The sequence below is a fragment of the Scyliorhinus torazame genome, chromosome 27 (genome assembly GCF_047496885.1).
Source record: "Scyliorhinus torazame isolate Kashiwa2021f chromosome 27, sScyTor2.1, whole genome shotgun sequence".
Taxonomy (NCBI): domain Eukaryota; kingdom Metazoa; phylum Chordata; class Chondrichthyes; order Carcharhiniformes; family Scyliorhinidae; genus Scyliorhinus; species Scyliorhinus torazame.
The window spans coordinates 6,752,448-6,779,452 of record NC_092733.1 but is presented as its reverse complement, the minus strand read 5'-3'; the positions used below and the strand labels follow the sequence as shown (position 1 = coordinate 6,779,452).

The 27,005-nt window shown below is 53.9% G+C and overlaps 1 protein-coding gene across 1 annotated transcript in view; it reads right to left on the bottom strand.

Annotated features, from left to right (window-relative positions):
• Nucleotides 1–8,480: 8,480 nt before the first annotated feature.
• ppan (peter pan homolog) overlaps nt 8,481–27,005 on the bottom strand; it is a 122,402-nt gene continuing 103,877 nt past the window's right edge. The window contains 14 exon segments of the mRNA XM_072490976.1: nt 8,481–9,094; nt 10,728–10,897; nt 12,235–12,364; nt 13,059–13,137; nt 13,430–13,553; nt 21,527–21,634; nt 22,509–22,585; nt 23,986–24,086; nt 24,089–24,155; nt 24,437–24,487; nt 24,828–24,880; nt 24,883–24,928; nt 26,808–26,884; nt 26,887–26,977. Of these exon segments, the coding sequence (XP_072347077.1) occupies nt 8,529–9,094; nt 10,728–10,897; nt 12,235–12,364; nt 13,059–13,137; nt 13,430–13,553; nt 21,527–21,634; nt 22,509–22,585; nt 23,986–24,086; nt 24,089–24,155; nt 24,437–24,487; nt 24,828–24,880; nt 24,883–24,928; nt 26,808–26,884; nt 26,887–26,977 (1,740 nt within the window). The 3' untranslated portion in view covers nt 8,481–8,528.

The following is a 27,005-nucleotide window of genomic DNA, read 5'->3' as shown; positions in this document are numbered from 1 at the left end:
AAATTAATTTACGGGATTTGGGCTTCGCTGGCTCCACCCAGCATTTAATCGCCCACCCCTAATTGCCCCTCGAGAAGGTGGTGGTGAGCTGCCTTCTTGAACCAGCTGCAGTCCGTGAGGTGTAGGTACACCCGCAGCGCTGTTAGGGAGGGAGTTCCAGGATTTTGACCCAGCGACAGTGAAAGAACAGCGATATATTTCCAGGTCAGGATGGTGTGACTTGGAGGGGAACCTCCAGGCAGTGGGGTTCCCAGGAGGAAGAGACTGAGCTGGCTTGCAATTACAACAAAAGAAGTGAAAACCAAATTGGGCGGGGGGAACAGAAACCTACTAAATGATGAGCACGGAACAAAGAACACGGAACAACTTCCATTTATATAGCACCTGTAACTTCAATGCAACAAAACATACCAAGGGTGCTTCACAAAACAGAAAAAATAAAATGTGACACCAAGAGACACAGGTGTTGGGGCAGATGGTTCGTTCGAGACCTGTTCTTTAAAGAGTGTCTTGTCCGCGGGGATGGGGAGAGATTCCAGAGTTTGGGACCATGACAACCGAAGACAATGGTGGAGATGCAGAAGTGGAGATATCTCAGATGGCTGTGCGAATGGTAGAAATTACAGAGATAGGGACGGCATGAATAGATTTGAAAAAATAGAGGATGAGAATTTTAAACTCAAAATGTTGCTTGACCTGGGGCCATGTCGACCAGTTGCTGTGAGGGGGTCAGGACCTGGCGTAAGTTAGGACACAGCCAGCAGAGGGTCGCACAATCTCACGTTTATAGGGATAGAATGTGGGAGGACAGCCAGGAGAGCGGTGGAACGGGAAAGTTCAGAGTAACTGAGGCATGGATGGAGGTTTCAGAGCAGATGAGCTGAGACAGGGCAGGTTGAGCAATGTTACGGAGGTGGAAATCTGCGATATTTGGTGATGACACTATTGAGGTCAGAAGTTCGCCTCAGGGTCAAGCAGGCGACCAGGATTGTAAACAGATTGGCTGAATTTCAGACGGTTGCTAGGGAGCAGGTTGAAGGTAGTGGCGATGGGATTGGAGTTTGGGGAAGGATTTTCAACCTCTTCACTGATAGGAGAATGTGGCCAAGTGTGAATCCACACCGATATATTCAACAAGAGAACAGTAACATTGACCATCTATTGGCCTGTGGAGACGACATTTCTGGGTGGTGCACTGACCGTTGCGCGCACACTGACCGTTGCGCGCACTGACCGTTACGCACACACTGACCGTTACGCGCACACATTGACCGTTGCGCGCACACTGACCGTTGCGCGCACTGACCGTTACGCACATTGACCGTTACGCGCGCACACTGATCGTTACGCGCGCACACTGATCGTTACGCGCGCACACTGACCGTCACGCGCACACTGACCGTTACGCGCGCACACTGATCGTTACGCGCGCACACTGATCGTTACGCGCGCACACTGACCGTCACGCGCACACTGATCGTTACGCGCGCACACTGACCGTCACGCGCACACTGACCGTTACGCGCGCACACTGACCGTTTCGCGCGCACACTGACCGTCACGCGCACACTGACCGTCACGCGCACACACACACTGACCGTTACGCGCACACTGACCGTTACACACACACACCGACCGTTACGCACACACTGACCGTTACACACACACACCGACCGTTGCGTACACACACTGACCGTTACACACACAGACCGTTACACACACACACAGACCATTACGCACACACAGTTACACACACACACACTGACCGTTACGCACACACTGACCGTTACACACACACACCGACCGTTACACACACACAGACCGTTACACACACACAGACCGTTACACACACACAGACCGTTACACACACACAGACCGTTACACACACACAGACCGTTACACACACACACACTGACCGTTACACACACACACACTGACCGTTACGCACACACACTGACCGTTACGCACACACACTGACCGTTACGCACACACACTGACCGTTACGCACACACACTGACCGTTACGCACACACACTGACCGTTACGCACACACACTGACCGTTACGCACACACACTGACCGTTACGCACACACACTGACCGTTACGCACACACACTGACCGTTACGCACACACACTGACCGTTACGCACACACACTGACCGTTACGCACACACACCGACCGTTACGCACACACACCGACCGTTACGCACACACACTGACCGTTACACACACACACTGACCGTTACGCACACACTGACCGTTACGCACACACTGACCGTTACACACACACACCGACCGTTACACACACACAGACCGTTACACACACACAGACCGTTACACACACACACACTGACCGTTACACACACACACACTGACCGTTACACACACACACTGACCGTTACACACACACACTGACCGTTACGCACACACACTGACCGTTACGCACACACACCGACCGTTACGCACACACACTGACCGTTGCGTACACACACTGACCGTTACGCACACACTGACCGTTGCGTACACACACTGACCGTTACGTACACACACTGACCGTTACACACACACACTGACCGTTACACACACACAGACCGTTACACACACACAGACCATTACACACACACAGACCGTTACACACACACACACACAGACCGTTACACACACACACACTGACCGTTACACACACACACTGACCGTTACACACACACACTGACCGTTACGCACACACACCGACCGTTATGCACACACACTGACCGTTACGCACACACACTGACCGTTACACACACACCGACCGTTACGCACACACACTGACCGTTACACACACACTGACCGTTACACACACACTGACCGTTACACACACACACCGACCGTTACACACACACAGACCGTTACACACACACAGACCGTTACACACACACACACACTGACCGTTACACACACACACACTGACCGTTACACACACACACACTGACCGTTACGCACACACACTGACCGTTACACACACACACTGACCGTTGCGTACACACACTGACCGTTACGCACACACACTGACTGTTGCGTACACACACTGACCGTTACGTACACACACTGACCGTTACACACACACTGACCGTTACACACACACAGACCGTTACACACACACACTGACCGTTACGCACACACAGACCGTTACACACACACAGACCGTTACACACACACACACAGACCGTTACACACACACACTGACCGTTACACACACACACACTGACCGTTACACACACACACTGACCGTTACACACACACACTGACCGTTACACACACACACACTGACCGTTACACACACACACTGACCGTTACACACACACACTGACCATTACGCACACACACCGACCGTTACGCACACACACCGACCGTTACGCACACACACTGACCGTTACGCACACACACCAACCGTTGCGTACACACACTGACCGTTACGCACACACACTGACCGTTACACACACACTGACTGTTGCGTACACACACTGACCGTTACGTACACACACTGACCGTTACACACACACACACTGACCGTTACACACACACAGACCGTTACACACACACCAACCGTTGCACACACACACTGACCGTTACGCACACACTGACCGTTACACACACACACCGACCGTTACACACACACAGACCGTTACACACACACAGACCGTTACACACACACACACAGACCGTTACCCACACACACACTGACCGTTACACACACACACTGACCGTTACACACACACTGACCGTTACACTGACCGTTACGCACGCTGACCGTTACGCGCACGCTGACCGTTACGCGCGCACTGACCGTTACACGCACACTGACTGTTACGCACACACACTGACCGTTACGCACACACACTGACCGTTACGCACACACTGACCGTTACGCGCACACACTGACCGACACACACTGACCGTTACGCACACACACTGACCGTTACGCACACAGACCGTTACGCACACACCGACCGTTGCGCACACACACTGACCGTTACGCACACACACTGACCGTTACGCACACACACTGACCGTTACACACACACACACTGACCGTTACGCACACACTGACCGTTACACACACACCGACCGTTGCGTACACACACTGACCGTTACGTACACACACTGATCGTTACGCACACACACTGACCGTTACACACACACTGACTGTTGCATACACACACTGACCGTTACGTACACACACTGACCGTTACACACACACAGACCGTTACACACACACCAACCGTTGCACACACACACTGACCGTTACACACACACTGACCGTTACACACACACTGACCGTTACACTGACCGTTACGCACGCTGACCGTTACGCGCACGCTGACCGTTACGCGCACACACTGACCGTTACGCACACACACTGACTGTTACGCACACACACTGACCGTTACGCACACACTGACCGTTACGCGCACACACTGACCGACACACACTGACCGTTACGCACACACTGACCGTTACACACACTGACCGTTACGCACACACACTGACCGTTACGCACACAGACCGTTACGCACACACCGACCGTTGCGCACACACACTGACCGTTACGCACACACACTGACCGTTACGCACACAGACCGACCGTTACGCACACAGACCATTACGCACACTGACCGTTACGCGCACACACTGATCGTTACGCGCACACACTGACCGTTACACGCACACACTGACCGTTACGCACACACTGACCGTTACACACACACTGACCGTTACACACACACTGACCGTTACACACACACACACTGACCGTTACGCACACTGTTACGCACACACTGACCATTACGCGCGCACACTGATCGTTACACACACACACACTGACCATTACGCACACACTGATCGTTACACACACACACTGACCATTACGCGCACACTGACCGTTACGGACACACTGACCGTTACGGACACACTGACCGTTACGGACACACTGACCGTTACGCACACACTGACCGTTACGCACACACTGACCGTTACGCGCACACACTGACCGTTACGCGCACACACTGACCGACACACATTGACCGTTACACACACTGACCATTACGCACACTGACCGTTACGCGCACACACTGACCGACACACATTGACCGTTACACACACTGACCATTACGCACACTGACCGTTACGCGCACACTGACCGTTACGCGCACACTGACCGTTACGCGCACACACTGACCGACACACATTGACCGTTACACACACTGACCGTTACACACACTGACCGTTACGCACACTGACCGTTACGCACAAACTGACCGTTACGCACAAACTGACCGTTACGCGCACACACTGACCGTTACGCACACACTGACCGTTACACACACACTGACCGTTACACACACTGACCATTACGCATACACACTGACCGTTACGCACACAGGCCGTTACGCACACACCGACCGTTACGCACACTGATCGTTATGCACACACTGACCGTTACACACACACCGACCGTTGCGCACACACTGACCGTTACGCAGACCGTTACGCACACACTGACCATTATGCGCACACACTGATCGTTACACACACACACTGACCATTACGCGCACACTGACCGTTACGCACACACTGACCGTTACGCACACACTGACCGTTACGCACACTGTTACGCACACTGACCATTACGCGCACACACTGATCGTTACGCGCACACACTGACCATTACACACACACACTGACCGTTACGCACACACTGACCGTTACACACACACTGACCGTTACACTGACCGTTACACACACACTGACCGTTACACACACACCGACCATTATGCGCACACACTGATCGTTACACACACACTGACCGTTACGCACACTGTTACGCACACACTGACCATTACGCGCGCACACTGATCGTTACACACACACACACTGACCATTACGCGCACACTGACCGTTACGCACACTCTGATCGTTACACACACACACTGACCATTACGCGCACACTGACCGTTACGGACACACTGACCGTTACGGACACGCTGACCGTTACGGACACGCCGACCGTTACGGACACGCCGACCGTTACGGACACGCCGACCGTTGCGCACACACTGACCGACACACACTGACCGTCACACACGCTGACCGTTACCCACACACGCAGATCGTTACGCACACACTGATCATTAAGCGCACGCACTGACCGTTACGCACACACTGACCGTTACGCACACACTGAGTTACGTACACACTGACCGTTACGCACACACTGACCGTTACGCACACACTGACCGTTACGCACACACTGACCGTTACGCACACAGACCGTTACGCACACACTGACCGTTACGCACACAGACCGTTACACACACTGACCGTTACGCACACACTGACCGTTACGCACACTGACCGTTACACACACACTGACCGTTACACACAGACCGTTACACACACACTGACCGTTACGCGCACACTGACCGTTACGCACACACTGACCATTACATACACACACTGATCGTTATGCACACGCACTGACGGTTTTACACACACGCAGGTGAAGGCATTCAGCATGCTAGGTTTTATTGGTCAGGATATTGAATAGAGTTGGGACGTCTTGTTGGAAGTTGTACCAGACTTTGGTAAGACCACACATGGACTGTGTTCAGTTCTGGTCACCCTATTATATGAAGGATATTGTTAAACGAGAAAGAGTGCAGAAGAGATTTACGAGGATGCTACCAGGACTTGATGGTCTGAGCGATAAGGAGAGGCTGGATCGGCTGGGACTTTTTTCCCTGGAGCTTAGGAGGCTTAGGGTTGATCTTGTACAGGTCTATAAGACTCAACACTGAGTGGTGACAGTGAACAGCAGCTGCGGCCTGTTACATCTTCATTCTGGGTCAGGATTCTGCACACTGCTCCATATGTAACGGGGCACTGGACTAAACCAGCCTTCTGACAATTCATTTACTCACTGTCCATAACTCTGATAATATGAGTGAGTTCAATGAGAACATTTCATCCACATCCAGCTGTTTATATCCAGTCTGTCCATTACTAAATAAGCTTTGATTTACATTTCGCTCCTTGCTTGTAGTGTTTTTTTCACTCTCATTCCAGTATGTCCCCAGAGCCTTGGGGACCTGCAGTCTCAGCTCTGCTCAGGGAGATGCTCTGAAACAGAGTGAAAGGGCAGTACGGTGGGGCAGTGGTTAGCATTGATGCCTCACGGCGCCGAGGACCCGGGTTCGATCCCGGCTCTGGGGTCACTGTCTGTGTGGAGTTTGCACATTCCCCCCCGTGACTGTGGGTCTCATCCCAACCCAAAGATGTGCAGGCTAGGTGGATTGGCCAAGCTAAATTGCCCCTTCATTGGAAAAGAAAAGGAATTGGGTCCTCTAAATTTATATATTTTTTTTAATGAAGTGGAGCGCTCACATCTGCACCTCGCTGACCAGAGCTCAGTATCCCCAGCCTCCGCACACCCAGCCCAGATCACTTCAGCGCTAAAGGAAGCCATTCGGCCCATCGAGTCTGCACCGACCCTTTGAAAGAGCACCCCACCCTATTGCTGGAACCCCCCTAACCTAACCTGCACATCTTTTTTTTTCCTATAAACCTCGTGTATCCAATTCAGTTTTTCCAATTCAGGGGCAATTTAGTGCGGCCAATCCACCTACCCTGCACATCTTTGGGTTGTGGGGGCGAAACCCACGCGAACACGGGGAGAATGTGCAAACTCCACACGGACAGTGACCCAGAGCCGGGATCGAACCCTGGACCTCAGCGCCGTGAGGCAGTAGGGCTAACCCACTGTCCCACCGTGCTGCCCTACCTGTACATCTCTAGACATGTTGGCAATCTAACATGGCCAATCCACCTAACCCACACATCTTTGGACTCATAATCCACCTGCTCTTTCACTCAGCACTTTTGCACCGGAACGAGATGGCCGTGGCCTCCTGGCTGGAGTGTGCAGGTGACACATTGTGATTCATTCCGGATTCAGCAGACTCTGGGTCTCAGTACAGTCCGTGGAGGTTTATAGGGAAAAACCGGATAGTGTTTAACCCCTTCCAGGAACAAATCATTCCTGTCGAATTCCCTTGTTTAGGCCCCCGGGGGCTGGGGGAGGGCGCAGTTTCAGAAAGCCTCTATCTGAAGGGCAATTACCACGGGGCCCGGGGGGAGGTCGAAAAACGCCCCTGGGCACAAAGTCAATACTGATCCTCAAGCATCAGATACTAACCCCACCTCAATTTGCACAAAACCCACAAAAAAAACTTCTTTAAAAACTTGGTGCTGCTGTGTAGTTTTTTAAAAAAACACTTTTCGATCGATGTTTTGTGGGAACGTGAATGATTGCGAACGGGTCAAAGTTATTGCCCATCAATACCGGCAGCTTTAAGCTGTCTCTGTGTAAACCCGAATTTGCCCATCAATACCGTTCTCTGTGTAAACCCGAGTTTTAGCCGCAGCCTAGCAATTGGAGAAACAATTATTATGAATCCAGCAAAATCATTCTTTATTGTCTCTGTGCTTCTCTTCATTTATGTTTAAAGTAACGTTTTATTTTGCGCCTTTTCTGAGATTGTCCTTTGCCCTTGGAGCTTGGGTGTTGACCTTTGCCCTTGGAGCTTGGGTGTTGACCTTTGCCCTTGGAGCTTGGGTGTTGACCTTTGGCCTGGGAGCTTGGGCGTTGACCTTTGGCCTGGGAGCTTGGGCGTTGACCTTTGGCCTGGGAGCTTGGGTGTTGACCTTTGCCCTTGGAGCTTGGGTGTTGACCTTTGCCCTTGGAGCTTGGGCGTTGACCTTTGGCCTGGGAGCTTGGGCGTTGACCTTTGGCCTTGGAGCCCAGATCCCGACGCCACTTTCTCTTGAATAGAGCTTTACTCCCGAGTGCCTCGCCGTTGAACGGGGAATTAACCAGGTGAGTCCCAACGAGTCGGGTTTTCCTCTTCTGCATAATCTTTTTGTTGCTCCTGTCTGAATCGGGGCAGCTGGGTTTCTTGCCGGTTGCTCTATCCGGGCCCTTGGTCCTCTTCGGCTTCCTGCCTGACGTTGGGGATCTGTCCCTCTTCCTTTTCCTGTACGATGTTGCTGGAAACAGATCTGCGGGAGGGAGAAAAAACTTGCAAATCAGCTCAGAGCAACATTCCCAGCTCATCATCCGACAGGGGCAGTAGCGGAGTGAGCTCGGTGCTCCTCACTAACTCCCTGCCTGCCCCAAACAGCTTTCTGCTCAAGTGTGTCCCCAACACAAAGCAATGGGGCAGAAGGAGATTGACCTATTTTTTTTTTTTTTTTTAAGGACAGTAATATTATGCCGTTAAAACACTTGGGGGAAATTTTAACCAAACTCTGCAGGAGCGAAATCCACAGGCTCAGATGGAATTGCAGTTTATTCCTCTTGGGTTCAAAAACAAGTGTATCAATTTCTGTGACAGGAGAGTGAGGTTAAAATTGCTCCCCTTGCGTTCTATTCCAACCAAACTGCAAATCATAATGAAACAATGTGAATTAATTACTGTTCAGTTTAGAGCTTATTTACGGACAACAGAATCATTAAATGCTGCAAAAACTCAGCAGGTCTGTGCAGAGAGAAAACAGAATTAACGCCTCGAGTCGATGTCACTCGTCTTCAGAGATCGTGGACAGTTCCGTGAAAAGCCTGCAGACATTGCGACTCTGGTATTGTCTCCGGAACATTTCTCAAACACTGCCACGCGGGGTTTTAGTTTTATAAAAGCAATGTTCATTTTCAAAGCAGGGCATGAGTTGCCACCGTCATATTTCCAGTGTCACGGGGCACCATGGCGGCACAGTGGGTTAGCCCTGCTGCCTCACGGCACCGAGGTCCCGGGTTCGATCCCGGCTCTGGGTCACTGTCCGTGTGGAGTTTGCACATTCTCCCCGTGTTTGCGTGGGTTTCGCCCCCACAACACAAAGATGTGCAGGGTAGGTGGATTGGCCACGCTAAATTGACCGTTAATTGGAAAAAATGAATTGGGTACTCTAAACTTAATATAAAATTAAATAAATATTTCCAGTGTCACAGGTTTGTGCACCTCATTTGTTTCAACGTTCATGTGGACAGGATTACCAGGAGGGAGATCATTTGAGATTGTGTCTGGACTTGCGGTCCAAGTTGTATTCAGCCTTTTCATCCCGTTCGTCCGTGGACCAGCTCCGCAAAGCCCAAAAATAACACCAGGCTTATAAATTAAAGTAATTTAAATGTTTTCGTGTAAGAGATTTCTTTCAATGCCTCCCCGGCAGCTGTGCTCAAACTGCTTCTGTATTTAAGGGATCTGTTCAACAAACTGCCGGTAAATCACTGTCATTTTGACAATCTTTATTTCGTAATGGATTGTAAATTCTAACAGCAGTTTGCTTTTCTCTTACTGATCTCGAGAACGTGAAGAATTAATGTAGGTGGGAAATTATGAAAAGGCCAATCAGCCGAAAGGGACCATGTTGGAGTTGTGTGCAGGAAAAACACCATCGTTTACACACCAAGTTGATCTTACAAGAGATCAACTAGACCCCCTATCAACTGCTCCCTGATTGCCCTCTGGTGAGATGGCAAAGCCCTCTCCCACCCCCTATCCCCCCACCCCCTATCCCCCCTCCCCCTAACCCCCCTCCCCCTCAGAACGAAGCAACTTTCCACACGACAACTCCACGGAAATTCTGCTAATATGTCAAAGGCAACCACCGCCGATCAAGTGAAATGAACTCTTACCATCGTCTGGCTCCACTCCGACCTCCAGTCTGTAATATTCTCGATCTAAATCAGCATCAGACTGATCGCTCTGCACTTTCTCCTCAGTACATGGATCTTCAACCTCATTGTCCCCTTCAGCATCAGCGTGTTGAACCTGCTTCCTCGTCATTCCAGCCAGACTATTCTTCCTGAGATAAACAGATTTGAACTGAAAATTAGGTCGAAGTTAGTTCTATATAAACTGCGCCCAGTGCTTCTCTGAACCGGATCGTCCAAGTGAATGCTCCCTCAGTGTAGCCGCTGCTCCGACCTTACTCACTCACAGCCGGGGTCTGGTAACAGCTTCACTCCTACAGTCTCCAGGCCAAATTCAGAACCTTGCTGCCACCCCATCACTCGCCCTCAATTTACCCATCTCTGTGCCCGCACGAGTGACTGGGCATCTTTCAGTTGTCAAAATGTCACTCTCGCAGAAGCCACCGCTGTGCCTGTTCTCTCTGCTCAACGCTCAGTTCACCCACCCGGAATGAGTGAGGGGCTGAATAGGATGAATTGTGTAAAAATGGGGCAGGTTTACATTGAAAAGGGGAAGGTTGAGAAGTGCAAAGAGCTACAAAGGATTCTGACAAGACTAGATAATGGCGACCGGAAGCCATTTCACCGTGACCTCGTACAAAACAAATCCATAGCAAGGATATTTCAGTCAGCGAGTGAGCAATCTTCGGAAGACCTTCCATCGGGGAGTTTGTACCGATTCATTCGAATAGAAACTACATGGATTTCTTTCAGAAAATGAAGCAATTTGAGAGGTGCTGTGCAGTGAGAGGAGCATGCTCGGGGCATACCTCTTCCGCCAGTGGGACACCTCGTGTCCGGGTTTCTTACAGACTCCGGTCGCTGTGATAGATCAGAATTCTAATATCATCGAACCACATGGCCCCAAGATGGTCAATCTGACAGACCCGGCTCCATCTTACACGCACCAATTCCCCAGTTCAACAGAACGTTGCTGGATTGGTGCATTCAGAAATAAGAATAAAGAGTGATGGTTAAATGCTGCCGAGATCTTGATAGGGTGACACACATAGGGTGACGCACTCCCACCCCCACCCCCGACGCGCTCTCCCCCCTCCCGGCGCACTGTCACCTGGTGTGCACTCCCCCCAGCATGCACTCTCCCCCTCCCCCCCGGCGCATTGTCACCTGGTGTGCACTCTCCCCCAGTATGCACTCTCCACCCCCCCCCCCCGACGCGCTCTCCCCCCCTGGCGCACTGTCACCTGCTGTGCGCTCTCTCCCAGTATGCACTCTTCCACCCCCCCCCCCCCCCCCCCCCGGACGCGCTCCCCCCCACCCCCCCGGCGCACTGTCACCTGGTGCGCGCTCTCCCCCAGCATGCACTCTCCCCCCCCTGGCGCACTGTCACCTGGTGTGCACTCTCCCCCCCTGCGCTCTCCCCCAGCATGCACTCTTCCACCCCCCCCCCCCCCGCCGACACGCTCTCCCCCAGGGTGGACATACTCACTTGTGCATCTCGCGCTCCTCCTGCTTGCGTCGAATGTTTGACTCTTGCTTTTTCCGTCTATCCTCTTTCAGTTTTTGCCGCTTCTCTCGCTGCCGAAGTGCTTCCTGGATTTCCTCTTCTGTCTTCTGAACTGGGACCGAATTTAGGCAAAATATAGAATTCATTATACAGACAGTTGAAAACCGGAGAATGTTGCTTTATTCGTGCAAGACTCTGGTTTAATGGGGAAACGGCAGAAATTCAGACACAAGTGTGTATTATTTGCCAGCTCCCGCAGCGAGGATTCCGAGGTCATTCCTGCCGTGCGCAGTCTCAGTGATGAACTCCGGCCTCTCGCAAGCTGTGCATTTAGTAATTCGAGGCTATCCCTGGCCACATTGCTCCTCTCACACATGGATCAGGCCTGGGTTGCTACTCTCCTGTCGGTCGCTGCTGCTAACGGTGTCAACACCGAGACCCCTGGCAGCTAAACACCAACACAGTGTCGCTTTCAATTTTCCCACAAGTTGAGCAAAGTTCAAACAGATATTTGAAAATACAGACTTGTCCCCAGCAGGTGACCACCTGATCTTAAGCCTAATCCCCCCACCATCCCTCCTCCACTAGCTAGACTGCAACCCCCCCCCAGAGTCTGCAACCTGTCCCACAGGCAAGTCTGTGACCATATCCACGTCCAACAAGTCAGTGACTCGCTTCCATTCCACACAGGTGACCCCCCCCCCCGACGGGTGAATCCCTGACCCTCACCCCACCTGTGAACTCCCACGCTCCCACCCCGCCACACCCCAACAGGTGGTGGGTGTAGTTCTTTCACTGTTACTTACCGAATGAATGATAGATCACGTCTCCGTCGCACATCCCCTCCTCAATCTTCACCAATTCCAGGGACATCCGTGGGCCAATCTAAGATAAGATTGCAATGATAAATGGGGTTTCATATAAAGACTGTGTACCCCTCCCTGTATGTGACCATTCTATCAGGGCTGGGCCGAGCTGGATAACACACAGCTCACAGAATCCACCCGGAGAGTAACGGCTTATCACTCTGACACACGGCACCACAACCCTGGTTAACCCGGGCTGGGGGTGCTGGAGATCTGGAACCTGGCTAACCCAGCGGCTGAGGGCAATGTCTAGCCTGGCCCAAAGGCATCAGTGGTATTGTCAGCACAGTCCTGGCAGAAAACCCACTGACCTCGGTGAGTCGAATAGCACTCTGCTGGGTCGCCAGGTTCCCGCGCCCTGCGTACACCTGAGGCAGCTCCGTAATATTATGATCTCCATCCAGCTCAGCTTCACTCTCGGACAGATTGGCTCCCCTGAAATTCAGACACAAAGAAATGACTCAGAACCTCTCTGTATTAATGTACGTGGAATGGCAGGGGAGGAGTGGGTGGAGTAGAAGAGAGGAAAAGAGAGAGGGAGAGAAAGAAAGGGGGAGGGAGAGAAAGAAAGGGGGAGGGAGAGAAAGAAAGGGGGAGGGAGAGAAAGAAAGGGGGAGGGAGAGAAAGAAAGGGGGAGGGAGAGAAAGAAAGGGAGAGGGAGAGAAAGAAAGGGGGAGGGAGAGAAAGAAAGGGGGAGGGAGAGAAAGAGAGAGGGAGAGAAAGAGAAAGACGGAGAGAAAGAGAGAGAGGGAGAGAGAGAGAGAGAGAAAGAGAGAGAAAAGGAGAGAAAGAGTCCGAGGGAGCGATCGAGGGGGAGAGTGATTGAAAGAGAGCGAGTGATTGAGAGAGCGAGAGAAAAAACCAGAGTAACTCACTAAAGAGCAAGTGAGAGAGAAAACACGTCACAGAATCCCTCCAGTGTAGGAGGCCATTCAACCCTTTGAGTCTGCACCGACCCTCCGAAAGAGCACCCTCCCAGGCCAATCCCCGCCCTATCCACATAAACCTCACCTAGCCTTTGGACACTAAGGGGCAATTTGTAATAGAGCACCCAGAGGAAACCCACGCAGACACGGGGAGAAAGTGCAAACACCACACTGCCACCCAAGGCCAGAATTCAACCTGGGTCACTGCACTGCCACCAAAAACAGTTCCAGCATGTGGCTAGAGAGCGCGCGACTGGGAGAGGGAAAGAGAGGGAGATGGGAGCGAGCGATTGAGGGAGATTGGAGCGAGCGATTGAGAGGGAGATTGGAGCGAGCGATTGAGAGGGAGATGGGAGCGAGCGATTGAGAGGGAGAGAGGGAGAGAGAGAGAGGGAGAGAGAGAGGGAGAGAGAGAGGGAGAGAGAGGGAGGGAGAGAGAGGGAGGGAGAGAGCGAGGTAGAGAAATTGAAAGTAGTAAGAAAGAGAAAGAAAGAATGTCCAAGAATCAGTGACCCAGAGTGACTGAGCAGCTGTGTGATCACCCAGAGTGAGCAGCTGTGTGTTCACCCAGAGTGAGTGAGCAGCTGTGATCACCCAGAGTGAGTGAACAGCTGTGTGATCACCCAGAGTGAGTGAGCAGCTGTGATCACCCAGAGTGAGTGAGCAGCTGTGTGTTCACCCAGAGTGAGTGAACAGCTGTGTGATCACCCAGAGTGAGTGTACAGCTGTGTGATCACCCAGAGTGAGTGAACAGGCACATCCCAGCTGTGATCACCCAGAGTGAGTGAGCAGCTGTAATCACCCAGAGTGAGTGAGCAGCTGTAATCACCCAGAGTGAGTGAGCAGCTGTGATCACCCAGAGTGAGTGAGCAGCTGTGTGTTCGCCCAGAGTGAGTGAGCAGCTATGTGATCACCCAGAGTGTGGAGATGCCGGCGTTGGACTGGGGTGAGCACAGTACGAAGTCTTACAACACCAGGTTAAAGTCCAACAGGTTTGTTTCGATGTCACTAGCTTTTGGAGCGCTGCTCCTTCCTCAGGTGAATGAAGAGGTATGTTCCAGAAACACATATATAGACAAATTCAAAGATGCCAAACAATGCTAGGAATGCGACCATTAGCAGGTGATTAAATCTTTACAGATCCAGAGATGGGGTGACCCTGAAGAACGCGCGACAACGCAGAATGAGTGCGGCCTCACATGAGTGCGGCCTCAACCGGGACCTGGGATTCATGTCGCATTACATTCATCCCCCACCATCTGGCCTGCGAAATCCTACCAACTGTCCTGGCTTGATGCAATTCACACCTCTTTAACCTGAGGTTACCCCATCTCTGGATCTGTAAAGATTTAATCACCTGCTAATGCTCGCATTCCTAGCATTGTTTGGCATCTTTGAATTTGTCTATATATGTGTTTCTGGAACATACCTCTTCATTCACCTGAGGAAGGAGCAGCGCTCCGAAAGCTAGTGACATCGAAACAAACCTGTTGGACTTTAACCTGGTGTTGTAAGACTTCGTACTGTGATCACCCAGAGTGAGTGAACAGCTGTGGGTTCACCCAGACAGACACTGTCCCAGACACGCTGCCCCGCAGACAGACACTGTCCCAGACTCCCTGCCCCGCAGACACTGTCCCAGACTCCCTGCCCTGCAGACAGACACTGTCCCAGACTCCCTGTCCCGCAGACACTGTCCCAGACTCCCTGTCCCGCAGACACTGTCCCAGACTCGCTGCCCCGCAGACACAGACACTGTCCCAGACTCCCTGTCCCGCAGACACTGTCCCAGACTCCCTGTCCCGCAGACACTGTCCCAGACTCCCTGCCCCGCAGACACCGACACTGTCCCAGACTCCCTGTCCCGCAGACACTGTCCCAGACTCCCTGCCCCGCAGACAGACACTGTCCCAGACACGCTGCCCCGCAGACACCGACACTGTCCCAGACTCCCTGCCCCGCAGGCAGACACTGTCCCAGACTCCCTGCTCCGCAGACACTGTCCCAGACTCCCTGCCCTGCAGACAGACACTGTCCCAGACTCCCTGTCCCGCAGACACTGTCCCAGACTCCCTGCCCCGCAGACACTGTCCCAGACTCCCTGCCCCGCAGACACAGACACTGTCCCAGACTCCCTGCCCCGCAGACACTGTCCCAGACTCCCTGCCCCGCAGACACAGACACTGTCCCAGACTCCTTGCCCCGCAGACACAGACACTGTCCCAGACTCCCTGCCCTGCAGACACAGACACTGTCCCAGACTCCCTGTCCCGCAGACAGACACTGTCCCAGACTCCCTGCCCCGCAGACACCGACACTGTCCCAGACTCCCTGTCCCGCAGACAAACACTGTCCCAGACTCCCTGCCCCGCAGACACGAACACTGTCCCAGACTCCCTGCCCCGCAGACACAGACACTGTCCCAGACTCCCTGTCCCGCAGACAGACACTGTCCCAGACTCCCTGTCCCGCAGACAGACACTGTCCCAGACTCCCTGTCCCGCAGACAGACACTGGCCCAGACTCCCTGCCCCGCAGACACTGTCCCAGACTCCCTGCCCCGCAGACACTGTCCCAGACTCCCTGCCCCGCAGACACAGACACGGTCCCAGACTCCCTGCCCCGCAGACACTGTCCCAGACTCCCTGCCCCGCAGACACAGACACTGTCCCAGACTCCCTGCCCCACAGACAGACACTGTCCCAGACTCGCTGCCCCGCAGACACTGTCCCAGACTCCCTGCCCCGCAGACAGACACTGTCCCAGACTCCCTGCCCCACAGACAGACACTGTCCCAGACTCCCTGTCCCGCAGACAGACACTGTCCCAGACTCCCTGCCCCACAGACACTGTCCCAGACTCCCTGCCCCGCAGACACAGACACTGTCCCAGACTCCCTGCCCCGCAGACAGACACTGTCCCAGACTCGCTGCCCCGCAGACACTGTCCCAGACTCCCTGTCCCGCAGACAGATACTGTCCCAGACTCCCTGCCCCACAGACAGACACTGTCCCAGACTCCCTGTCCCGCAGACAGATACTGTCCCAGACTCCCTGCCCCACAGACAGACACTGTCCCAGACTCCCTGCCCCACAGACAGACACTGTCCCAGACTCCCTGTCCCGCAGACAAACACTGTCCCAGACTCCCTGCCCTGCAGACAGACACTGTCCCAGACTCCCTGCCCCGCAGACAGACACTGTCCCAGACTCGCTGCCCCGCAGACACTGTCCCAGACTCCCTGCCCCGCAGACAGACACTGTCCCAGACTCCCTGCCCCACAGACAGACACTGTCCCAGACTCCCTGTCCCGCAGACAGACACTGTCCCAGACTCCCTGCCCCGCAGACACTGTCCCAGACTCCCTGCCCCGCAGACACCGACACTGTCCCAGACTCCCTGTCCCGCAGACAGACACTGTCCCAGACTCCCTGCCCCGCTGACACAGACACTGTCCCAGACTCCCTGCCCCGCAGACAGACACTGTCCAGACTCCCTGTCCCGCAGACAGACACTGTCCCAGACTCCCTGTCCCGCAGACAGACACTGTCCCAGACTCCCTGCCCCGCAGACAGACACTGTCCAGACTCCCTGTCCCGCAGACAGACACTGTCCCAGACTCCCTGCCCCACAGACAGACACTGTCCCAGACTCCCTGTCCCGCAGACAGACACTGTCCCAGACTCCCTGCCCCGCAGACAGACACTGACCCAGACTCTCTGCCCCGCAGACACTGTCTCAGACTCCCTGTCCCGCAGACACAGACACTGTCCCAGACTCCCTGCCCCGCAGACACTGTCCCAGACTCCCTGCCCCGCAGACAGACACTGTCCCAGACTCCCTGCCCCACAGACAGACACTGTCCCAGACTCCCTGCCCCGCAGACAGACACTGTCCCAGACACGCTGCCCCGCAGACACTGTCCCAGACTCCCTGCCCCGCAGACAGACACTGTCCCAGACTCCCTGCCCCGCAGACACTGTCCCAGACTCGCTGCCCCGCAGACACAGACACTGTCCCAGACTCCCTGTCCCGCAGACACTGTCCCAGACTCCCTGCCCTGCAGACAGACACTGTCCCAGACTCCCTGTCCCGCAGACACTGTCCCAGACTCCCTGTCCCGCAGACACTGTCCCAGACTCCCTGTCCCGCAGACACTGTCCCAGACTCCCTGCCCCGCAGACAGACACTGTCCCAGACTCCCTGTCCCGCAGACACTGTCCCAGACTCCCTGCCCTGCAGACAGACACTGTCCCAGACTCCCTGTCCCGCAGACACTGTCCCAGACTCCCTGTCCCGCAGACACTGTCCCAGACTCCCTGCCCCGCAGACACCGACACTGTCCCAGACTCCCTGTCCCGCAGACACTGTCCCAGACTCCCTGCCCCGCAGACAAACACTGTCCCAGACTCCCTGCCCCGCAGACACTGTCCCAGACTCCCTGTCCCGCAGACACTGTCCCAGACTCCCTGTCCCGCAGACACTGTCCCAGACTCCCTGCCCCGCAGACAAACACTGTCCCAGACTCCCTGTCCCGCAGACAAACACTGTCCCAGACTCCCTGCCCCGCAGACACTGTCCCAGACTCCCTGCCCCGCAGACACTGTCCCAGACTCCCTGTCCCGCAGACACTGTCCCAGACACGCTGCCCCGCAGACACAGACACTGTCCCAGACTCCCTGTCCCGCAGACAAACACTGTCCCAGACTCCCTGCCCCGCAGACAAACACTGTCCCAGACTCCCTGCCCTGCAGACAAACACTGTCCCAGACTCCCTGCCCCGCAGACAAACACTGTCCCAGACTCCCTGCCCTGCAGACAGACACTGTCCCAGACTCCCTGTCCCGCAGACACAGACACTGTCCCAGAGTCGCTGCGCCGCAGACACAGACACTGTCCCAGACTCCCTGTCCCGCAGACAAACACTGTCCCAGACTCCCTGCCCCGCAGACAAACACTGTCCCAGACTCCCTGCCCCGCAGACACTGTCCCAGACTCCCTGTCCCGCAGACACCGACACTGTCCCAGACTCCCTGTCCCGCAGACACTGTCCCAGACTCCCTGTCCCGCAGACAAACACTGTCCCAGACTCCCTGTCCCGCAGACACTGTCCCAGACTCCCTGTCCCGCAGACACTGTCCCAGACTCCCTGTCCCGCAGACAAACACTGTCCCAGACTCCCTGCCCTGCAGACAGACACTGTCCCAGACTCCCTGTCCCGCAGACACTGTCCCAGACTCCCTGTCCCGCAGACAAACACTGTCCCAGACTCCCTGCCCCGCAGACACTGTCCCAGACTCCCTGTCCCGCAGACTCTGTCCCAGACACGCTGCCCCGCAGACACAGACACTGTCCCAGACTCCCTGCCCTGCAGACAGACACTGTCCCAGACTCCCTGCCCCGCAGACACAGACACTGTCCCAGACTCGCTGCCCCGCAGACACAGACACTGTCCCAGACTCCCTGTCCCGCAGACACCGACACTGTCCCAGACTCCCTGCCCCGCAGACACAGACACTGTCCCAGACTCCCTGTCCCGCAGACACTGTCCCAGACTCCCTGTCCCGCAGACAAACACTGTCCCAGACTCCCTGCCCCGCAGACACTGTCCCAGACTCCCTGCCCCGCAGACACTGTCCCAGACTCCCTGCCCCGCAGACACTGTCCCAGACACGCTGCCCCGCAGACAGACACTGTCCCAGACTCCCTGTCCCGCAGACAAACACTGTCCCAGACTCCCTGCCCCGCAGACAAACACTGTCCCAGACTCCCTGCCCTGCAGACAGACACTGTCCCAGACTCCCTGCCCCGCAGACAAACACTGTCCCAGACTCCCTGCCCTGCAGACAAACACTGTCCCAGACTCCCTGCCCCGCAGACAAACACTGTCCCAGACTCCCTGCCCTGCAGACAGACACTGTCCCAGACTCCCTGTCCCGCAGACAGATACTGTCCCAGACTCCCTGTCCCGCAGACAAACACTGTCCCAGACTCCCTGCCCCGCAGACACAGACACTGTCCCAGACTCCCTGCCCCGCAGACACTGTCCCAGACACGCTGCCCCGCAGACAGACACTGTCCCAGACTCCCTGTCCCGCAGACAAACACTGTCCCAGACTCCCTGCCCCGCAGACAAACACTGTCCCAGACTCCCTGCCCCGCAGACAGACACTGTCCCAGACTCCCTGTCCCGCAGACAAACACTGTCCCAGACTCCCTGTCCCGCAGACAAACACTGTCCCAGACTCCCTGCCCCGCAGACACTGTCCCAGAATCCCTGCCCCGCAGACAGACACTGTCCCAGACTCCCTGCCCCGCAGACACAGACACTGTCCCAGACTCCCTGCCCCGCAGACACAGACACTGTCCCAGACTCCCTGCCCCGCAGACACAGACACTGTCCCAGACTCCCTGTCCCGCAGACACAGACACTGTCCCAGACTCCCTGCCCCGCAGACACAGACACTGTCCCAGACTCCCTGCCCCGCAGACAGACACTGTCCCAGACTCCCTGTCCCGCAGACACCGACACTGTCCCAGACTCCCTGCCCCGCAGACAGACACTGTCCCAGACTCCCTGCCCCGCAGACAGACACTGTCCCAGACTCCCTGCCCCGCAGACAGACACTGTCCCAGACTCCCTGCCCCGCAGACACAGACACTGTCCCAGACTCCCTGCCCCGCAGACACAGACACTGTCCCAGACTCCCTGTCCCGCAGACACTGTCCCAGACTCCCTGCCCCGCAGACACAGACACTGTCCCAGACTCCCTGTCCTGCAGACAGACACTGTCCCAGACTCCCTGCCCTGCAGACACAGACACTGTCCCAGACTCCCTGCCCCGCAGACACAGACACTGTCCCAGACTCCCTGCCCCACAGACACTGTCCCAGACTCCCTGCCCCACAGACACAGACACTGTCCCAGACTCCCTGTCCCGCAGACAGACACTGTCCCAGACTCCCTGCCCCGCAGACAGACACTGTCCCAGACTCCCTGCCCCGCAGACACAGACACTGTCCCAGACTCCCTGCCCCGCAGACACAGACACTGTCCCAGACTCCCTGTCCCGCAGACACAGACACTGTCCCAGACTCCCTGCCCCACAGACACTGTCCCAGACTCCCTGCCCCACAGACACAGACACTGTCCCAGACTCCCTGCCCCACAGACACTGTCCCAGACTCCCTGCCCCACAGACACAGACACTGTCCCAGACTCCCTGCCCCGCAGACACAGACACTGTCCCAGACTCCCTGTCCCGCAGACAGACACTGTCCCAGACTCCCTGCCCCGCAGACACAGACACTGTCCCAGACTCCCTGCCCGCAGACACAGACACTGTCCCAGACTCCCTGCCCCGCAGACACAGACACTGTCCCAGACTCGCTGTCTCGCAGACACAGTCCTATATATAGACACACTAGGGTGGGGGGAAAGGTCGAGAAATGGAAGAGGGCAACTCCCAGTACATCACTTACTTCATCAGCAGCTCGCTAATATCTTCAAACCTGCTCATGTTGGGGAACTTCACCTGAAGCAGTTTCTTCATTCCCCGACTCATCCCGATGGGAACTACCTTAATGGAGCTGGAGGGGAGGAACGCGCTGGTTATTAACCCAGTTACAGGCACAGGCAGCAATTCAGCCCTTCAACTGACCCCTTCTCCAGCACCCCTCCCATCTCCCCGGCTTCCAGGATCCTACAGGAAGGACTGGAAAGGTGGGCTGGGAGGGAAGAGTTTCAGATTTACAAACACAGCAACAGATTTGATCCCTGAATTCTGTTCCTGATTCCTTCCCCCCGATCTCCACCCTCGAGAATCAGAGAGGAGCTGGTTCCTTCCCCCCTGATCCCACCCTCGAGAATCAGAGAGGAGCTGATTTCTTCCCCCTGATCCCACCCTCGAGAATCAGAGAGGAGCTGATTCCTTCCCCCCGATCCCCACCCTCGAGAATCAGAGAGGAGCTAATTCCGCCCCCTGATCCCACCCTCGAGAATCAGAGAGGAGCTGATTCCGTCCCCCTGATCCCACCCTCGAGAATCAGAGAGGAGCTGATTCCTTCCCCCTGATCCCCACCCTCGAGAATCAGAGAGGAGCTAATTCCGCCCCCCTGATCCCACCCTCGAGAATCAGAGAGGAGCTGATTCCTTCCCCCCTGATCCCACCCTCGAGAATCAGAGAGGAGCTAATTCCACCCCCCTGATCCCACCCTCAAGAATCAGAGAGGAGCTAATTCCGCCCCCTGATCCCACCCTCGAGAATCAGAGAGGAGCCGATTCCTCCAATCCCTGTCTTTGGGAATCAGTGGGGAGGTAATTTACTCTCCCCATACCTCATTTAGTCTCAGACTCGGGAGATGGGAGGGGACGGGGGACAGACTCCACCTCCCAAGACTATTTTAAAAATGTGTCAAAGCTGTGAAACATGGAGTGAAGCTGAAATTCTGCAAATTCACTTACTAGTGCCTGATGTCAACCATGTGCGTGTCACGGTTGTAATTGATCAGAACGCATCGCTTAATGGCATTTAATCCAACCTGGAGTAAAACAGAGACGACAGAGTTAGGCACAGCGAGCAGAGGCTTGGTCTCACACCAGCCCAGTGCGAGAGCAAGACATTGTACATTCTGGCATTCTGACATCAGAATAAAATTAAACAGATGTACCCTGGCCACAAGAATTCTCTCAATAAGTCAGCAGAAGTGAACCTGGCTAATTGAGTCCCTATGCTGAGAGAGTAAATATGGACCTGACTGGGGTCTGGATCGGCACGGGCTAGGAACAGGGTCAAGGAGACTCTGGTTTCCATTGATCAGTTTTAGAACAAGTGGCACAACAACAACTTGCAGCAAACTCTTTTGCAACTCCTCCGATACTGAAGCAGTCCATGTCTAAATGCAGCAAGCCCTGGGCAATATCCAGGCTTGGGGCTGACAAGTGGCAAGTTACATTCGCGCCACACAAGTGCCAGGAGATGACCATCTCCAGTGAGAGAGAATCAAACCACCGCCCCTTGACATTCAATGGCATTACCATTGCAGAATCCCCACTATCAACATCCTGGGGGTTACCATTGATCAGAAACTGGACTGGACCCAGCCATATTAATACTGTGGCTACCAGGGCAGGGCAGGGCAGATGCTGGAATTCTGTGGTGAGTAACTCGCCTCCTGAGTTCCCAAATCCTGAACAGCATCTAGAAGGCACAAGTCAGGAGTGTGATGGAATACTCTCCACTTGCCTGGATGAGCGCAGCTCCAACAACACTCAAGAAGTTCAACACCATCCAGGACAAAGCAACCCGCTTGATTGCTCCTCCTTCCACAAACATTCAAACCTCCATTACTGACGCACAGTGGCAGCTGCATGTACCATCTACAAGATGCACTGCAGTAACTCACCAAGGTTCCTTAGGCAGCACCTTCCAAACCCACAGCTGTTTTCATGTAGAAGGACAAGAGCAGCAGATACCTGGGAACCCCACCACCTGGAGGTTCCCCTCCAAGTCACTCACCACCCTGACTTGGAAATATATCGGCCGTTCCTTCAGTCGCTGGGACAAAATCCTGGAACTCCCTCTCTAACAGCACAGTGTGTACACGTACACCAAACGGACTGCAGCGGTTCAAGGAGGAAGCTCACACGGCCTTCTCAAAGACAGCTCGGGATGGGCAACGATTGCTGACCGAGCCAGCAATGCCCACACCCCACCAAGGAATAAACACTTTGGACCGAGCCACATATTAGGGCTGGTGCCCAGAAGCGTAGTCCGAGCGAGATTTAATGATGCAGAAAGCAGGAGTGGGAGTGTACAAATGGCGGAGTGATGGAAAAGGGGAAATCCAGTTCAGAGAATCCATTTTGGGGCGATTTCTATTCCCCCTTCCCTCCCCTCCCTTGGCACCATTCTCTCTCCCCTTCCCCCCCCCCCATTTACCTTGTAGACATTAATCGACGGGAACATATTCTGGAACATGGTGGCCATCAACTTGATGTGCATTCCATCCCCTCCAAAGTTATTCAGCACCAGCAAGGGTGGTGGCTAAACTGTTGCTCGTGCATCCGGTGTCTCTTCAAAGAGGAAACGATGTCCTTCACCAAGCAATACTGCGGATCATATGATTCAGTGTTAATGGCATTCTCAGTAATCCCGCCGGATCAATCTCCAGCAATGACCCCGCCCCTCTAATTACATTCCCAAAGTGGATTTCCCTGGATTATCCGGACGGTATTCACACTGAGCAACTTAACAATTTATTCAATAACTCAACGGGATTAGAGAAATGTTCCATTTGGCGGATATTAGCCGGAGGAGCTGATCTCAAGGTCACGGACTCTGCAACTATTAAGAGTGAGGCTCTGAAGACAACTGAAGAGGAGCGACTCACCTGGCGAACTTTGAATGTCAGCGTGGGGCCTCTTGCTAAACGAGCCATTTTCTGAGGGACAGTTAAAGAAAATGTAAGTCAGTGATTGGGAGGCAGTGGCTTGATTACCTTCCAAACCCACCATCAGGAGGTGATTAGTTTCCAGGGCCTCCATTAACCTGCTCTCCTAACCGGATGTGAAAACAGTCATTCCAATTCTATCCCCCAGTGCAGAGTAGCAGGGAGGGTCAGTAATCCCAATTCATTGTCCATCCCAGACAAGGCACCTCCTGTTACATAGTGGGTACGGTCACCGTTTAATTGATAGGAAGCATCACTAAAGGAAGAAAAGGTAAGAGCGAGGAGGAGAAACAGATTGTTCTCCCTGGTGGGTGATTTGCAGCTTACTTACAAAGTTCACACTTGTCAACGATTTGGTAAAAATGAAGAAATGCGTCACACCAAGGGCCCGGCCACCGCGACAAAATCCTTCAGCAAGTTCTTCTTCCGCACCTGGAACACACACAACCACTTTATCAATCGCAAAGCCAGTTATCGTTACTGTTACTGGGCCTACTTAGCAAGGCTTTACGTTAAAATCATACTCTTTCATCTGCCAAGACACCTCATGCATGATCATTAACATCAACCCATGTGGAAGCAGCAATGACAGATCTATAACCAGCTACAGTTCATTATGATTCTTAGATTAGATTTTGATTTATTGTCACGTGTACCGAGGTACAGTGAAAACTATTGTTCTGTGTACAGTCCAGACAGATCGTTCCATACATGAAAAAACATGCGATAAATACACAATGTAAATACATAGACATCGGGTGAAGCATACGGAGTTTAGTGCTACGCGTGATGTTAGGTGAATTGGACATTCTGAATTATCCGTGTACCCGAACAGGCGCCGGAATGTGGCGACTCGGGGATTTTTCCCAGTGACTTCACTGCAGTGCTAATGTAAGCCTAGTTGTGACAATAATAAAAATACTCAGTAGAGAAGATACGTGGAGATCAGTTCAGTCTATAAGAGGGTTGTTTAGGAGTCTGGTAACGGGGGGGGGGGGGGGGGGGGGGGGGGGAAGAGAAACGGTTTCAGAACCTGTTAGTGCGTGTTCTCAGACTTTTTATCTTCTGCTCGAAAGAGAAAATAATCCGGGTGGGAGGGGTCTTTGATTATGCTGCCTTCTTTCCCCAGGCAGCAGGACTCTCTGTAGTTTCTTCCTGTCTTGGGCCGAGCAGTTGCCATACCAGGCTGTGATGCAGCCAGATAGGATGCTTTCTATGGTGCATCTGTAAAAGTTGGTAAGAGTCAATGTGGACATGCCAAATTTCCTTAGTTTCCTGAGGAAGTATAGGCGATGTTGTGCTTTCTTTGTCATAGCATCGACGTGGATGGACCAGGACAGATTGTTGGTGATGTGCACACCTAGGAATTTGAAGCTGTCAATCATCTCCACCTCGGCCCCGTTGATGCTGACGGGTGTGTACGATACTTTGCTTCGTGAAGTCAATGACCAGCTCCTTAGTTTCGCTGACGTTGAGGGAGAGGTTGTTGTCGTTACACCACCCCACTAATAATAATCACTTATTGTCACAAGTGGGCTTCAACAAAGTTACTGTGAAAAGCCCCTAGTCTCCACATTCCGGCACCTGTTCGGGGTGGCCGGTACGGGAATTGAACCCACGCTACTGGCATTGTTCTGCATTGCAAGCCAACTGTTTAGCACACTGTGCTAAACCAGCCTCACTAGGTTATCTCCCTCCTGTATTCTGACTCATCGTTGTTTGAGATCCGACCAACTATAGTCATATCGAGCAACTTGTAGATGGAGTTGAGTCAAATTTTGCCAGAGTCGTGTGTACAGGGAGTAGAGTAGGGGGCTAAGTACGCAGCCTTGCGGGGCCCCGGTATTGAGGACTATCGTGGAGATGTTATACTGTTTGCAGTCTGTGGGTCAGTGACAGATGATTCAAACCCTCTCTCCAGTCACGTGCCAGAGCAGGCAGGCAGGCAGGACCACAAATTGATTGACCAGCATCACTGACAAGGCCAGCATTTATTGCCCGATGTCATGGACTCAATGGCTGAACATCCTCCTTGTGGTTCAATGGCATCATGACTCTGACACATGGTTGCGGTCTGGTGTCATATGTAGGACAAACCAGATAAGGACAGCAGATTTGGTAGTTACTGGTCACCATTGCAGAGATTTTTCCAGATTTACTAATGAAATTCCCAGCTGTCTGAGGATTTGAACTCGTGTCTCTGGACAGTCAGAGGCTGTTTCCCAGGGTAGAGGGTCAATTACTAGGGGGCATAGGTTTAAGGTGCGATGGGCAAGGTTTAGAGGAGATGTGCACATTCTAGAAGCCTCACCTTCAGTGCCCGGGCAGTGTAAGGCTCCATGAGTTTCCTCATGTCTATGATCAGCTGCTGGACATTCTGCCCACTCGGCCTCTATTAAAGACAAAGGAATGCGGGACATTGGAAAACGCCTCCTGCGACAGGTGAATCGACTTCGCGCGAGCCTTCTTCTGATTCTTGGTCTAAAATGGGATTTAAACAAATTCATCT